The 17103-nt window shown below is 49.9% G+C and overlaps 1 protein-coding gene across 2 annotated transcripts; it reads left to right on the top strand.

Moving 5' to 3' along the window:
- The first annotated feature begins 8051 nt into the window (after window positions 1-8051).
- On the top strand, window positions 8052-12669 carry LOC137851552 (lymphocyte antigen 6E-like). 2 transcript variants are annotated; one of them, XR_011093279.1, is made up of 4 exons: window positions 8052-8616; window positions 9968-10087; window positions 10703-10957; window positions 12341-12669. XR_011093279.1 is itself a non-coding variant. In XM_068672778.1 (3 exons), the coding sequence occupies exons 1-3, from the start codon at window positions 8523-8525 to the stop codon at window positions 10858-10860; spliced, it is 372 nt and encodes a 123-aa protein (XP_068528879.1). In that variant the 5' UTR covers window positions 8052-8522; the 3' UTR covers window positions 10861-11006. The 2 variants fall into 2 exon arrangements, 1 of the variants encoding a protein (XP_068528879.1); XM_068672778.1 differs by lacking the exon at window positions 12341-12669 and having other exon boundaries at window positions 10703-11006.
- The last annotated feature ends 4434 nt before the right edge of the window (window positions 12670-17103 follow it).

The following is a 17103-nucleotide window of genomic DNA, read 5'->3' as shown; positions in this document are numbered from 1 at the left end:
AATAAAACCCGTGTTTAAGGAGCTCCCCGGGCTTACGCAGTTGTGCTCTGCATCCATCGACTGACAGCCAAGTTCAGACCACTTAAAATAAGCTCCGACGGGATGGGTTCCAATGGGAGTGGCTGCAAAGGAAAGTAAATGATTAACCTACGAGAAATTGGATCCCCATCATAAAATGAAGGGCAGTCTAATGAGGGCTAGAGGAAGGGTTTTTAATAGGATAAAACTCCAGGATATCAGATTTGTGAGTCCTGCTGGCACGGAGTGCAACTTGGGCCAGGGAGGGGAAGGTTTTGCTGCCTGACTCTGGTGTCCCACAGGGAATGAGTAAATGGCACGGAGGCTGGTTCTTCCAACAGCTTCTTTTTAGCTGTAATTGTGGTATTGTTGGCCAGCCGAGCACATGCATTGTTTGAAAGAACAATAAAGGGCTTCTAAGGAAGAGCTCAGCCCAGCTGAGCCCATCCTGAGCTCTGAGAAAGGCTTCTCCAGACCTTAATCCTGAGCTGCTGCAAGCTGGGGCATGAAAAATTCCAATAAATTGCTCAATTACGATTCTTAATCCAAGCCTGGATTAGGCTGCAATTATAAGTGATCAGTTTGACTCAGAAATAAGCCTTTTAATAACTGCCTTCACAGCTGCAAGAGGGCTCATAAATTGCTTCTGCTGCCACGAGCCTGGGAAGAGCATGATGTGAAATCTCTCTAAAACCAGGGTAACTTCCTTGGTTTTGGGAAATTTCCAATAGGTTGTCTTGTGTCGGAGCAGGCTTGCAAAGGAGGGATGACGAGGTGGATGGCTGATGGCCTTTCCAAAAAATGCTGTGTTTCTAGCTTGGTGGATTGCATACAGACCACCCCCTACTCTTGCACACAGGGCAGGTTATTTATCCGTCAGGGTGGGTCAGACGAGGAAGTCTCTGATCCTTTCCCAGAGGTCATCGACACGTGAATGAGCTCTTTGTTTGTTAAACTTGCTTTTTTGTGTAATCTCCTCCAGCCATTTCTCAAGGGATGGTTGGACTCTTCAACCCCTGAAGGCTTGGTTTGCCCTAGAGAAGGAAAATTGGGTGGGAATGATTGCAACCTGTGTTAATTAAGGCTCGTGTTTCCTTCTTGGTAGACCTCCAGGCAGAAACAGGTTTCCTGTGGTTCATTCCTGGTGCTGCAAATCCCATTTCAGAGGCAGAAGCTGGGGGGGTTAAATCTCTACCATTCCCTCTCCTGTGCATCCTCGGACCTAGCACCATCCCTCTTTCTGTAGGATCAAAGAAAGGGAGCAGATTTTGCTCAAGTGGAAGCCCAGTAGGATTCCCCACCAAGGCAGGCAGGAGATGGCTCTGTCTGCCTACAGAGACAAATTCTGGAGGCTCTCCTTCCAGAGGTAAGGCTCGAAGGTGAAATTGAGAGGGGAAGAACAGGACCCTGGAGGTTTGACCTCTCTTCCTGTTTTTTCCTAGTGCAGGCACGTAGCACAATCCCAATTTTTTATTGTGCTTGGCTCCTTTTCCTTGGGATCCTGAATGGGGCAGCTGCAGCTTCATGTCTTACTAAAGTTTTCTGCTTCATCCCCACATTTTGAGACCCAGCACCACCTCAACTCCATCCTGGCGTAGCAAAGTGTGCCATGCGAACACCCAACGGTGTCCTGGCGCTGCTGGCAAAGCTCTGAGCATCCTTGCAGTCTGGCGTGGAGTTCATGGTTCATTTACATCTCCTTTTGTGGTGTCCTCCTTAATTGTTCCTACTGGTTTGTTTGATTTAGTTCCACTTTCCCTAGGCCCGTGCAGCGTGGCTTCTTGAGCAAGCAGCATGCCTGAACTGTGGCTGCACAACCCTAACTCCTCTGATGCATAAATAAATCCTCCTTTTTTTTCTTTTCTTTTCCATATTGTGACCTTTGAAAGAACTTCTCCATGGGGCTGCACTGGGTTGCCCTCATAATGCCTTCCTATATGCTGGAAAAGGGAAAAAATATATAGGATACAAAATTCTATAAATAAAACCAAAGTGCTCAGTCTAATTTTTCCCCTATGAGAGGCCAAGGCAAGATGGTTTGTAATCCCCTAGCACCTTAATTTGGAATTGCCACTGCTAGTAGCAGGCCATGAGCTTTGTACTGAGACAGCCTCAGGGCTGAGGCTCACTGGGTTTGCTCTGACTTTGTCCTGACCTGCCTGAAGCTTTGTTTTACTTGGCTGAGCTGTAAGAGCAATTTTTCTAATTGACTAGGTGGCTATGGCTAATTTGTTCCTCTTTTATGTATTTTTTTTATGGTGCAACCGTAGGTTTGTATAGATAGCAATAACAACCTACTGTTTTGTATACAGTGAGGTTTTTACAGCACTGACCCAAGCGGATGAGAAGAGATGGGGCCGAGGCTGGCACTGGAGACCTCTAAGCTGTTGGCAACTGAAGAAATGCAAGAGCTGGAGTTGGATCAGGTTGGTTGTAGGGGTAACAAATTAAATAAAATGAAAAAAAAAAGTATCTAAATACATATATATTATATTTATTTATATAATAAATATATTTATTATTATTAATATATATTTATATGCTGCTTCTTTGCCCATAAGACAAGAATTTGAGGTTGTAACACTAGCACAGCATCTTCCCCCTGTTTTTTCTCCACTTCCCTTGTGCTCCCCTCATGTTGCTGGTACCACACCAAGCTCAAGACGTGGTAATGGAGCTGGTAGAGCTGTGCTTGGGCCAAGTCACCAAAGAGAAATCTGCAAAGTCTCAAAGGAAATGAGCTTTCCCAGTGGCCCAGTGCTAACCCAAGGCTTCAACCTTGACTCTACACCAACCAGACCAGCAACGATCAGTGCCTGGAGGCTTCCAAACGTGCCAGAAATGAGACATTTTGTGTAACGCCAGTTGTGATAGACTAAGGTTGGTGAGTCCCACTGCCGTGACCCACCTGGGCTGTGACATCCCAGCCCGGCTGCCCAAATAAAGCTATGTCCTACAGGGAAGTGGTGGCATCACCATCCCTGGGGGTGTTCAAGGAAAGGTTGGACGTGGTGCTGAGGGACATGGTTCAGTGGGTGACATTGGTGGTAGGCGGATGGCTGGACCAGATGACCTTGGAGGGCTTTTCCAACCTTAATGATCCTAGGATTCTGTGATTCCCCACTTTATTCTCCAGAGCGCTGGGGTCTGGAACACTCCCATTGTTGGGGTTTTGGGAGACCTGAATAATGTTGGGTTACAGGTGAAGCCTAATTGTTTGCTTGAGCAGCAAGACAGAGCAAATGAGCCATGACCCCTACAGACTTGGGTGATCTCACATGCTGCTTACACATTCAAGTCGAGATTTACCCTGGTGAAAAAAGGTTCACGGGCTGCTTATATTTGTCTTTTGCTCCAGACATTCACCAGAGGTGAATTCACAAAAAAGCTGCAAAACACATTGCAGAATCTGACCCACCTTTCGTGAATGCTGCCGTCATCGCTGCTGCAATTGCAATGAGGCATCCAGGGGGAGACATCCCTTCATCCCTTCCTGGTGTTGGCAACCACAGTTCTGGTTCGGTGCCAGGACGGACCGTGATGCCCTGGGGAATTGGGTTCCTGCTGAATAACCCATGGCCTCTTAGCCCATCCTGATCCCCCAGTGCCTCCAGTTGTTTCATTCATCTGCTCCCAGCACATCTTCTGAATATCCGATGTTCAGACACAGGCAGGCCAGCCTGAACCTAACGTGAGCTTGATGGCAAAGAGATCCCTTCATTAATCTTTTATAGCTTCTCATGCATCAGGGCTCTGCAGCCACCATAAAATAAAAGAGAATAAGTAACGCCCATCTTGGAAATTTCTGTTGATTGCTGACTCACAGCAGGGCCGGGGTTTTGCAGGCAGCAAGGGCTGCTTGTTCGTGCAATTACATGGAGAGCTAAACAAATGGAGGTGAGTAGGAGGAGGGTACGATCCTGATCGGCACAGCCCCAAATCAGAGCCTGTCTCCTACTGCTTCAGCCAGGCAGAAATTTCTGAGGGCTCACAGAAATGAAAATTTATGTGAAAATAATGAATTTACGGGGGTATTTTACTAGCACGTTGTCTGCACTCTGGTCCTGACGAGGGGTCCTGAAGCCATGGGGAAGGCATATTAGCAAATATAACGTCCTGTGTCTGTTCCTGGCCCTGGGATTAGCTGGTATCCATCTGTACAGCCAGGCTCTCTCCCCCCAAAACAAGGTGGCTGAGTCCAAAGCACCCATTGGAAATTTTATTTGACTTGTGATAAAACCTGCACCCTGCCCAGGAAATGCCAGAGATGGTCTTAGGCCAAAACTGTGCATAAAACCATGCTAACAATTAAATAGCATGGACAAACGTGGGACAGCCTTTGAAATTCTGCATGTTTTGCTGCTGAATGTTTCCATGTCAGCTCTTCGGCAGTGTGGATCCAGCCTCAGGGCTCCTGGAAGGGTGGGGACCTCCTCTGGAGCTTGTGACACCTGGAGGCCACAGCTGGATTCCCCTATTACAGCCTCCAGGTGCAGGTATCATTCTGTATTTAACTTAGCCCAGACCCAGCTGGGATTTGGGCAGTACAGCAGTGTAACATACTCCAAAAAAATAGGTAATATGGGAAATGGAGACTTGGGATAACCCCAAGGCACTGTTCTCCTGCCCTGATTCAAAGAAGGGGAGCCCAAGGGCAGGTTCTCAGAAGGATTTCATCACCTCAGTGTAACTTGGCCCCAGGCTGTCCATTATATGTGGCAGAACCTGAGTGTCTTTGGGCTATGGTGTGACCCCCCAGGTGAGCACCCAGCTCCATGCACAGCGTGTGGGAGGTGGGGGCAGAGTCCTACAGGGATTTGGGAGGAGGAGAAAGGTGGAAGGAAGGAGCCAGGAGGAAAAATTACTTATCAGCTTCTCTCCTCGGACTCCGGGGTGGGAAGATCTGGAGCTTGCCCTCTCCCAAGAGATGCTAAACATACACTGCTGCTGTTTCCCTTCTAAAATGTTCTAAAATCAGATCTTCTGATCTTTAGATGATCTTTCAAGGTCCCTTCCAATCCTTAATGTTCTGTGATTCTCCTCCCTGGGCAATGTGTGCTTCAAGACATTGTCCTCCCTACAAAAAGCAACAAATGGCACCACCTTAACAGTGTCTCTTTGATAGGTTTTTATCTACATCTGAAAAATCTTTGGTGGCACAGCCATACCTGGTGCTGAGAACCTCCTTCATCCCACAGCGCTTGGCTCCTGGGGGTGTTGGCAAATGGGTGGGAGGTGGCAATAAGCATGGTCTGGGATGATGCTGGGATAGGGGGAGATGTTTGGGAACCTCCTGAGGTGCCAGTGAAGTGGTGATGAGGGCCTGGCAGAGCTAGTGATGTAACTAGACTTCAGGGCAACAAGGTTAAAGACTTCAGGACAAATTCAAGAAAGTCCTGTGTGGAGCCAAGAGTCGGAATCGATCCTTGTGGGTCCTTTACAACTCGGGATATTCTATAGTTCTATGAAGAGCTTTCATGAGACCAAACCATGATATTTCTGTTCTACTTCACCTCTGTTCAACACATGGACACTTGTCTGCAGGTCTGGTGTGAGAAGACCCCAGTATGGGGCTCCGGGGAGGTGGGGGATGAGCAGCTCCCTGCCTGGCTTCTAGCCGTTGACTTCCCATGTCTCTTCTCCACCTAGGAAGACTCAAAGGCCAGAACATTGGAGAGGGCAGCAAAATAAAGCTGGGGTGGCGTAATGTTGTATGGTCAAGAACAAAATCAGAGGCCTGCCACGTGCCTGAGAACATCCGATCTTCAGAGCTGAATCTAAGGAAGGGAAACAAACAGTGCTTGGAAACGTTCCCTGGTCTGGGATGCTGTCATCCATACCGTTTAATTAATTAATCATAGAGTTGTTAGCACGTTTCCTGGCAGGGTTTTAACGTGGGGCAGCTACCACCACCCATGCAGTGTCTGGCAACAAGAGAGGAGAAGGCACAAGGGCTATTAGCAAGAGGTCCTCTTACACCCACCTCTTGGATCCATGCTGGAGATGGTCCTTGGAAGCCTTTAGCTCTACAGCTGCCTCCTCATTTCTGCTCTGTAGTGGTGGACACCAAGGCAACTTTTTTGCAGCTCTTTGCCCAGATCCAGCCCAGCTTTGCCTTCCATGCTGCAGCCACGGTGCCTGCACGTGTTGGCCACCCAAGGTGCCAATGCCAACCTCAGTCTCCCGTGTGCCACCAAGGAAATGCCAGCCATGTGCTGGCACCCCCACACCTCACACACGTGCATCAGAAATACTTGAGGCCAGGTTGGTAATTTCCCAAATATCTGGCTCAGTGGGCCACGGGCAACCCCCTGAATGCCAAGTGGCCCATCGTGCTCCCTTGGCTATCACCACACTTTTCCTTCAAACCACTCCTGCTGGTGGACCACCGTAGACCACTTCCCATGGCCTTGCAGCCCCTCTTCCTGCTATCAGCAAAGAACATATTCAAAACCCTACCCTAGGTGACTCTGCTTCAGCTCTGCATCAGAGAAATGTTCACGACATCATTATTTGGCAGTGAGCAGATAAACTAAATCAGAACCGTTTATTTCTTAAAATAATAATCATAATTCAATAATGCACCTTGCAAATCACGTTGAAGAGTAATACAATTATTTTTCCCTTCTTCCTCAAAAAAAAGAGTCAAATCTGCTTAGAGCAAGCTGCTTCTTTGTCCATGCAGACCTTTGCCAGGGTGCTCCTGCTGCTGCAGGATGCTCAACCTTGGCTGTCCAGGCTGATTTCCAGATCCTGCCAAAGAGTCACCCCTGCAGGAGGACTCCACACTGTGAATCACTCCGGACAATTCTTGCTCCCTGGAATGGGTCTAGCTCTTTAGTTGCTGCCTTGTGACACCTGGGAGGACTGACACACCTCCTCTGGCATCCGCGGTGGCATGCAGCCCCCGAGTCTGGCAGAACTTCATCTGTTGGGCAAGCGATGTGGCTTCTCCTCTCCACGCCTACCAGCTGAATGTCCATTGGAAAGGAATGGGGAATGCTCCGTGGGGTTATCAGGGCTGACTTCACCATCCTGTTAATCCTGCTCTATGTCAGCAGTACTGATAGCCCCAGTGGTTTAAAGCCAGTGGCAGAAACCTCAACAGTACCTGAAAATTACCCGCCCCTAAACACCTCCCCCTCCCCCCCCCCCTTTTTTTTTTTTTTTCTCCTTAAAATGGAAGAAACCACATGTTTTGGTGTCCTTCTGAACTTCCTCTGGTCATGCCTTCACTGTGATGAGCAATGATTAGTCCTATCAGCTGCCCTGAATGTGCAAGATGCACATGACCTGTGCTTCAGAGATGCTTACCCATATGCTCCCAAAGAGCTCAACCCCAGGCATTTTTGCCCTCCCCTAGTCAATCTAAGCATTTTATTTTTTTTTCACGTTCTCTCTCTTCTTCTGCAGTTCCATCTGATAAACCACAGGTTGTGCAGATACAGCTGGATACCTGTTATCTCTTTCCTGCAGACCAACACTTGCAGGGTGGGGAAGGGGAGAGCAGAGAGCTGAGTGCCCAGGCAGATTTATTCAGATTTATTCAGAGAGGCTGCTCCTGCTTTGTCCTCTCTGCTCTTTGGTGCCTGGGCGGGTGGTGACTCACGGAGACATCTGCTGATTTGCTGCACCAAACCTCCTGATGGCTCGTTCCCTGGAAGCAGAAGTGGGACAGGCGGTCAAACTGAGGACCCAGAAGGGTTGAAATTACCATCTCCAGCTCCACCCAAAAAGATAAACATGCAGAGAAATGGTAAAGGATGGGAGCCTTACGTTTGACTGTTATCCAGCAGGACTTTGGATCGGATGTTCCATGTAGAAGGAGGACAAAGATGTTTTTACCGTTTACTCAGATGTAGCAAAACTGGAAACCACCCTCCAGTATGCTGGCTCCTGCGTGTGGACCCCAAAGACATTGCTCCCTTGCTGCAGCTGCTCACAAAAGTAGGATGTGGAACATTTAGGACTTTGTAACTAACCAGCAGCTTTTATAGACAACGGGAAATAATAAAACCTTTCCTGTTTGTATTGCCAACCATGGAGACACAGCTAGGTTTGTCCCGACCGTAGGTACTGGGAGTTCTCCAAATCTGACCCTGGAAAGGCTCTTGGCAGTCATCCACCCCGATGAAGCCATCAATTTGTGCAACTTACTGCCATTTTGCTTTGAGTGGATGCCTTCACTGAATTATCTGGCCACAAACATGATGATCAGATTGGAACTAAACAGTACAAAAACCCCACTCAGACATCAGTAGCACTACTAGCCTGACCATGGAGACATCAAAGTATTAAAAGCAATAAATGGAATGAATTGCCTTAGTGCTTTCACTCATCTCCGACCCCATCTGACCAGCCTGAAGGCAACGCCGAGGTGAGAAAACAACCCACATGCATTCCTATCCTGTCAAATAACACATGATCCCTGCCCATTCTTTCAAAATTGTTGTCTTCATAATCACTCGGTCCAAACGCAGGGAAGATATATATCCTGTCCCCAGATGAGGGTGATTTTCCTGGGCTGCGGACACGGCTGGGAAACGATGAAGGCCTTGCTCCTCGCCCTGCTGGCTTTGGTCCTATGTGCAGAGCAAGGTAAGGCATTACGGTTCCTTCTAGACAAAGAATAATTGCATGTTGGAAGGCCAAGAAGGCCTTGTAGCCAGGGAAAGAAGTGATGGAAGGGGTTGCCTTAATGCTTGATGAAGGACTTAGTGTTTCTCTTTGGGTTTCTCAGCCTGGCTGTGCCAAGGGTGGTTTTTTTTCTGCAGGGGAAATTTCTCTATGAACTTGTGTACTACTGGACTAAAAAGAAAAAAAAAAAAGGAAGCAGTTAGTTGCCACTTTTAAGTCTTTGTTAAAAGATTTTCCTGTGGGTTTACTTGTTCAGATGATGTAAGGCTGTGGTTATTTCTAAATCTTGATGAAGAAGTGCTGCAGCCCACTATCACAAAACACATCAACAGCTCCCGGCCAGACCTAGACAGGGCCAGACCAACAACATCTGCCCTTGTGCCCCGATGTTTGCCCATCTCAGAGACCCTACAGGGGTGATTTCAGAGGCTTTGGTGTCAAGATGGGGAGAAGTTGCTATACGGGGTCAACAGCCTTATGCTGGGATATTGGGTGGAGAGGAACGTTTGCATATTATTTGCATTACAGATTACATAGTTTATTTCACAAAGAGATTGCAAAGGAAAAGTACATGGTCCTACAGCCTCCACAGACAAGTCACTTAAGCAGCCAAAGAGAATTAATGTTATCATCATTTTCTAGAGAGGAATTAGCTTTTGCCAGCTCTTGGAGATTTGCCACATTATCTGGTGCGGAAAAATAATGTCTTGGAGTAGTTATTTCTGTCTCATTGTGGCCTAAGAATACTTTTCTGCCATTTAACATGGTTCGCTTTCCAGAATAGTGATCTTGACAAATTTCCTAACATTAACAAGGCCCGAGGGACAGAGATTGTCTTCAGCCCCAAAACCAAGAGCACCTTAACTCGAGTTAGAAGACCTAGGAAGTAAAAATGAAGTGTTGGACTGCATAGGGGTGAATTCACACTGCTAAGAGTTAAATGCCAGTCTTCTCATCAGTGTTTTAACCCAGATTTGGGGGCATTAAATCCCACTCAAAGATGCAGGTGTGGCAGACTGACTTCTTCAGACCAAGGAGGTCCCAATTAATGGGACTAACAACTGCCAGTGCTTACTGCCCAATTAGTCAGGAGTGTAATTTGTAGGGTCTCCAGCAGCTGGAAAGGGTGAACCCAAGCCTTGGGACATCCCTGTAGACTCCTACAGCCGATCCTGGCCTTCCTGCTCCCTGCATCACATCAAACCTGGTGCCCTGGCCCTTGTGCATTCAAGGGTCAATGGAAGGAAATCTTTGCTGCTGGGAGTGGTGGCATTTTGTCTTCATTTTCCATTTCCCCTGTCTCCTCCTGCAGCAGATGCCCTGTACTGCTACACCTGCGAGTGGGAGCAAAGCAACTGGAGCTGTCTGAAGGCCCAGAAGTGCTCGGACACGGATGAGTACTGTGTGACAAATGTTGCCTCCGTAGGGATCGGTATGTGCTATGAGGGCGTCCTCTCGAGGGGACGCAGGAATGGGATGTGGGGTTTTGCCTGGGTTTTTATGGTTGCCCTCTGTGGATGGATGGGATGAGGAGTCACAGGGAAGTGCATGTGGGAGGTGGAGACCTGGCGAGCCCAACCTGGCAGTGCTGAAGTTTGCAGGGTTTGAAATCCTCCTCCCTGACACACGTTGGGATCTTCCTCTTTATTTTAAGCCTGCTTGGAAGCAGCAGGGGACACTGAGACATAAAGCAAGCAGTCTTCGGGGGGATGAATAAAGAAATTCAGACTTTAGTTAGACAGGGAGATGAAATGAAGCAGGTAACCAAGATGGATGAGGAGGTGCAGAAGGGAATAAAAGCTCTCTAAAAGAAGGGAATAGAAGCCTGGAAATGCATTTTCAGCCCAGGCAAGAATACTGTTTAATGTATGCCATGAGGCTAGTGCTGAATGCCCAGCAGAGATATTGAATGCCTTGTGTAGCTGGTCCCAGCTGCGTTGGGTGGGATGGGGATGGGTCTCACTGGCCTCATCCTCTTTGATCTCGAGGATAACTTGGGAAACCCTCCTTGCTAACACCTCTCTCTCTCCTTTCTCCTTTGGGCCAGGCTTTTTGTCTCTGTGGAAGAGGATCACCAAGAAGTGTGCTGGGAGGTGCCCGTACCACAACTTCAGCCTGGGTCTGGCCACCTACACCTCGTACTGCTGCCAGACCTTCTTGTGCAACCTGAGTGCCTGCCCGGGGCCCAGGCTAGCTCGTCCATAAGATGCTGGGGGTCCTGTGTCAGTGTCCTTCTTCACTGGTGGTGGGGAGAAAAGGGCTCCTGATGGCCTGAAGAGCACGGTTGGATTCCCCCAAGAGGGTATGGCCACCAAGCACGCTGCAGAGTAGATAAAGCATTATGGTCACCACCTCCTGCCCTGTGTTGCCTCTCAACCTGTAGCTCCTTGCTTGCTTTTCGTGCCTGAGCTCTGTTGCCCCAGCAGCTCGGTGGAGAAAAGTGGCCAAGCTGTGTCCCCTGCAGCCAGCAGCAATGCTGCTCCTGCATGTGCTGAGCATCTCCTGCAGCCTCACTTTGTCTTGGGCACAGCTGGAAGATACACAGCAGGCAGCACCTTCCCAGCAAAGGGAGACCAAAACTGATGACCCCTCTGTGCCAACTCAAGGCAAATTGTGCAAACTCGCTGCTGGGGAAGGGAAGAACCTGCCCTGAGTGTAAAATCCTCACCTTGTGATGGGTTTCAGCCATAGCTTTCCTCCCTGGCACACCTCTTCTTTTCCATACAGCCTCATGCTTTGTGCCCCCAGTGACAATCCCAGTGCCACCACCCCATTAGCACCTGGACACACCAGGCACACTGTTGGCTCTGCCTGTGGTGCCGTGTTTTTATCAGAATTATGCTTATCTTCACATATTCTCTGCAGTCTTCATCCCCATCTCCCCTTCCAGCAGCTGCCCTTGGTCCTCCCTTTTTTCATACTGCCTCACTCGCTTCTTGCTGCTCTTTGAGCCAAGTGACCTGAACCACCAGGACCCTCCTCTTGGCAACGTGTCCTCCTCCAACTCATTCATTTACCCATCCCTCAGACATCCCCCAAAGCAACTGCAGGGTAATGAGAAGTATTTGGGCCGAGATGGTGAGGAATAGTAGAGGGGGTTATAAGAGAAGAATACAGGTTTTTGAGAGGCCAAACATTTTGTGTAGATGTTTCCAGCAGATAATAGAGGGTAAAAGGATGTTTAAAAATGGGTGGTGATGATGGGAGCTTAGGGTTCCTCATTGCCAGAGGTGCTGCTGAATGCCCTTCCCTCCTCCCATGCAGCACTTTTTGTAAGAAAATGTAAATACATCCACTCGGATGGGCCGAGAGGGCAGAGGAGCACTTCTCAGAGCAGGGGTTGTGGTTTGGATGCCGAACCCACGTACCAAGTCCCCTGGGCAAAACAGGGCATGGCTGCAGCCCAGGGCTTGGTTTCCAACCACCCCCTGAGCCTGCAAATCCGCAAGCGTTGCTCAGCCAGAGGATGACGCTTGGTGCGTGCAGCATTTCCAGCCCAGCCCTGGTAAACAAGGGGGACAAAAGGGGCTTTGAGCCGTGCCGAGCGCGGCTCCCTTGGGCTGGTGCCCGTGGCTGCTCCGGATGAATGCCTCCTCCTGACGTGCCGCATAACGGGAGCCTTCAGAGATGAGTGCCCTCTTTTATTAATCGACTTCTGCTTTCCTTTGCCCCCTCCTTCTCACAGCTACGCCGTGCTGCGAGGGCAGATCTCCGCGCCGAAGAAGCTGTGCCGGCGATGCACCTCCCTTTACCTCTTCATTAGACCATGATTTTTTTTTCGTGCTGGTGTAGGAATTTGCATTTTTCTCCCCGAAGCACTCAGAGACCCCTCCCACCCCTCAGTCCGAGTTCTCAAAAGCTCTAATTTACTCCACACACGATATCTTCACATTAAAAAAAAAAAGTGCTTTTTGTGCGTGTGTTTTATTTTTTTCTCATTGTGCCAGAATTATTCAGCTCTCTGAAAGCACTGAGGAATCCCAGTTGGACAGACTCTAATAATTAATATTTCATTGCGTTGGATTTACACGTCCTGCAGCAGCAGAGACAGAGTCCCCCGCAGCCTGCAGGAAAACACAGTTGGTTGTGTTTTTTTGTTGTTATTTTTTTTTTCTCTTTTAAAGCAAAACTGGCTGTTTTTGCTTGGTTTGGTCTGTCTTTGCTGCAGAAAAGCTTTCTTGTGAATTTCTATGGTGAATATAAGGGGACATAAATCATCCTGGCCATAGATGGGGAGCAAAGGGCACTGCAGCTCCAGGGCACTCAAAACTTCCCTCCTCCCACGGAGCAAAACCACCCTGGTGGCAATTCCTCCTCTGCGATGTGGGGGAGAAATAAGGCACGGGTGCGATTTCCAACCACTAATTCTGATCACAATTAGAGCTGGTGGGGACCACAGAGAGATGGCGATCATTAGCACGAGGATGAGGCTGTCCAGAAAATTACCCGGTGGATCCCAAGAACTTAAATTAGAATGGGCACTTAAATTAGGATGGGCACTGCTGCACCCATCCCCTCGTGTCTGAGCACAAGGCATGGACAGGAGGGGAAGAGCATGTTGGGGTAAAGAAGGATCTTAGTAGGGTAGTTTGTTTCCCATCCCATTGTGGTTTTTTGCTGTTTCCATGGGATTTCAGCATTTTCTTCTGCCCCTTGCTGTGCCAATGCTTGGTGCAAACAGGACAACTCCAGGCTGTGGGTGAGAGAGAGAAAGAAGAGGGAGAAAGAAGTGCCCGAGCTCAGCACTTAGAGGCAGCACGAAGCAAACCCCAAATCCTTCCTGTGGCCGGGGCTGGCGCACGCATGCAGCAGGGACATGAAGCAATACGCAATTACAAATGACGTCATAAATGCCTGATTGCGGGTAATTAGCAGCAGTTTAAATACCTAAGGAGCTAGTCAGATGGGTGTAAGGGGGAGCTGTGACGTAGCTGCTTCGGGTCTGGGGTTGTAAGATGGCCAGACCCGCAGCATGCCGTTGTCCCCCTCCTCCTCCAGCATCGGCGCTGCCAGCTTGAAGCCTCCAGCAGCCAAACCCACGCAATAAATTTATCTCTGCACCAAGCTGTGCGTGTGTGGGCAAGGCTGGAGGAGTGCTGGAAGCCAACAGGAGCTGTCAAGCCTTGTGAAGACAAGGGCAGCCAAGCCTCCCCGTGGCCAGCAGCCGCCCCTCTTGTCCCACCACCTCCCAAGCCACCGAGATGAGTGTCGCAGCAGGCAGGAAAACCCCAAGCCACATTTCTGAAGAGCAATGGCACTGACCTGTTGCCTAACCCTTTGCAGGGTGAGGGGTGAGGACTTTGTTTGCTTTGTGGGGTGCTGAGCGTCACCAGGATGTTGGTGGGACCTGCTGGGTCATGCAACCTGGTAGCAGGTCCCCAGCAGGCATCCAGTGCTACAGGATGGACAAAAATCTCCCCAAATTCACTCCACCTCCCTGATTTGGGCTGGTGTAGGTACTCCACTGGGACATTAAGATTTTGGGGGTAATTCCAGCTTTTTAGGGAAACCAAGAGTTTTCCAAACCAAAGTCAGAAGCTGGAATGAGAGCGTTTCCCAAGAACTGGATGGGGCCAAGACACATTTTTGTTTGTTGCACTGATCAAGAAAGCTTTTTGCCATGTTATTTCCTTTTCTTTCTTCATTTTTGACTTCATAAAGCTCAATTTCAACCATTAGGAAGTAAAGAAACCTTTGGGAACTCACGCCACAGCCTTCATTGATGTATCTCAGTGCTGGGAGCCTCAGCCCGTGCCTGCCCCATTAACAGAGAGCTGGGCACTTCAGGGTGATTCCCCAAATCAGCTGCTTTCAATCAGTGACAAAATAAAAGGGCAGCAAAACTACAGGGAAAGATAAATAGGCATTAAAACTATGGGGAAAAATAAAACACCATGTAAGTATCAAAAGGAAGCTCGATGGAGGTTGGCCCATTCCAGCAAAACTTCTGTTTGGCTTTAATGAATATTCAGACTTGAGGGGGGAATAAAAACAGAGAAAACCACTTTCCTGGGAAATTTTGGACAGTTTCCAGTGCTGAGAGCCGGGCTGAGCCCACGAGAGGGAGCTGGTGCCTCTGCGCGGCGCCGGACTGGCTACCGAATGCGGAGAGCTGGAGCTGCCGGAGCGATTTGCAAGGGATGAAAAAAAAAATCAGCAGCCGTACAAGGGATGCGAGGGCCCTGCTGGAAGCCTCCCAGGGAAGGACGGCTGCGTGAGCAGCCCTGGCAAGCCTCCAGTGTCTGCCTGCTCCCACGCCGTCGGCAGCCGGGGACGTGCCTCGGTTCGGCGGCGCGGGGTTCTTCGTCTCTTTTTTCTTGGCACCTGCAAGGTCCCCTGGCATGGGGAGGGAAGAGGGGATCAAACCAGATGGGTCTGCACCTTTCTGCCCCGTTTTGGATGGCTGATTTTCCTTTTGCAGTGACTCCAACAAATTCCCTCCCCTCTAAAGCTAAGCCCCTCTAACTCCTTCCAATGGTCTCAGCCAAAAGACAAGACTGGCACCTGCAACCAAGCAAATAATGGAAATTTCCCTTTTCTCCTCCTCGTGCATGGGGTTTTAACTTGCTCTTTAACCCACTGCCCATTGCCTTCATCAACTTCATGGAACCAGAGAGGGGAAGAGATCCGTGAAGGTTTTAGGGGAGAGGATGGTCCAGGTGAGGCTTCAATCCCACATCTGACCTCAGGAAACCATTTGGTGTCTCTGATTCATGTGATTCTGATGGAGATAACAACACAGGGCTTCTCCCCTGAGCTATGGGGCTCTGTGGCTCTCAGCACTCAGTATTTTGATGATGTTTCCTCCAACTGGTCCAGGGATGTCCTTACCCAGGGCCGGGGAGGGTCACCGTGCCCACCTGGTGCCACCGATGCTCCTGCCTCCACCCTGGCCCCTGCAGCGCCGTGCTGCAGGACCCGGTGTGAACACTCATCCTCCCCGCAGTGCAATGCAGAAACCTGTTGTGGCAAAGCTGGGGCTGCTCCCACGTCGCTCCCTCCTCCAGAAATGCTGTTCTTTGACTCACTGTGGTGCCGAGGAGCTTTTGTGAGCAGCTCAGTTAGGGGCTGGGCATGCACAGAGAGCAGAAGGAGCTCTCTCCCTTGCTGTCCATCACACGTGAGGTTTTACAATGGATCCATGGAGGTGAGGGTGAGGGAGTGGATGCTGCTCAATGTGTCGGCTGCTTGGCCAAAGCCTGATCTGGTGTCGGCAGGGACACAAGTCTTGTGGCCAGAGGCATCTGCTCGAGCTCATCTGGAAGCATTCAGGACCCTTTGGCCTCGTTGCACGAGGATCCTGGCAGTGCAAACAGGAATCCACGGGGCCAGGGATGGGTCCCCAGGGATGAGCTCAGTGCCAGAAGGAGATGCAGAGCCTCATGTCCTCAAAAAGCCTCTGAAGGCAGCAGGAGGGCCTCATGCTGCTGCTGAGCTGCCTCTCTCCTTGGTGGGCACGGGACTGTCCATTGGGACTGGGCTGTCTCCTGCACAGGATCTGGGAAGTGAAAATTTGGCCTCTGGGGTGCACTGATGGGCAATTTTGTGAGCCTGTGACCTGTCCTTGATTTATTTTCTGGCACAGAAGTAGGCTTGCAGCTATTTTTTTGTTGTCAGAGCACTTCAGGGGGCCAGCCAGGACCCTGTATCTCCGCTGTGAAAGCCATGCCTGGAGGATGAGGGGTGAGGTTTTGTCTGCCAAATGGGTGTCCATTTCTGAGCCACCCCAGATCCACTTCTCTTGGCTTTTCCTTCATCCCAAACCCCTTTTTATAGGGAAAAAAGTGGGTTTTTCCTCCACGCAGCGAGGCAGGAAAGAGCAGCTGTGAGCAGAAGCTGGGCCTGGCACCAAGCGCTGTGTTTACAGCTCGGAAATGGGAGGGCACTGCTCTGTCCCGTGCTTTCAGAGAAAGGAAAGCTTTGAGGGGCCTCTTTTCCCCAGATCAGAGATCCCAATTCCTTCCCCTCACCCTGCTCCTGCAGCAGCTTCCCTTAGCGGCCACATTTGAGGAGTAAAAAGCCCCAGCTCTCCCGTGCCAGAGATTTTGGGCATGTTTCTCAAGGTGGGAATGGGTCAACCCCCCAAAACTCAGTGCATGCAATCAAAGCGGGGGTGAGTTGTTCCAGCTATGCCCTTTCCTTGTCAAAGCAGAAGGGTGTCTGCAAACCCAGGGCGGTTTTCCACCCTGGTGTTGCTCCTTGGCTCCGTGTGGGTGGCTTTTGGTTCCCATGCCCTTCCCAGGCGGGTATCCACGAGGTTTTCAAGCCTTCGTGCTGTGTGGCTGGCGAGCTGGGCTTGTAGGGGATTGTTGCCAACAGATGGGATCGATCAGGGCAAGGAAGCTCGCCATAGCCTGGAGCAACAGGGATGGGGTTAGAGGAGCCAAAACTTGGGGGGGGGGCTCCAAGCATCTGCAGCACCCAGGAGTGCTCTGGGGAGAGACCGAT

This window comes from Anas acuta, chromosome 2 (genome assembly GCF_963932015.1).
Source record: "Anas acuta chromosome 2, bAnaAcu1.1, whole genome shotgun sequence".
In the NCBI taxonomy this organism is placed as follows: Eukaryota; Metazoa; Chordata; class Aves; order Anseriformes; family Anatidae; genus Anas; species Anas acuta.
This window is presented reverse-complemented; position numbering and strand designations above follow the sequence as displayed.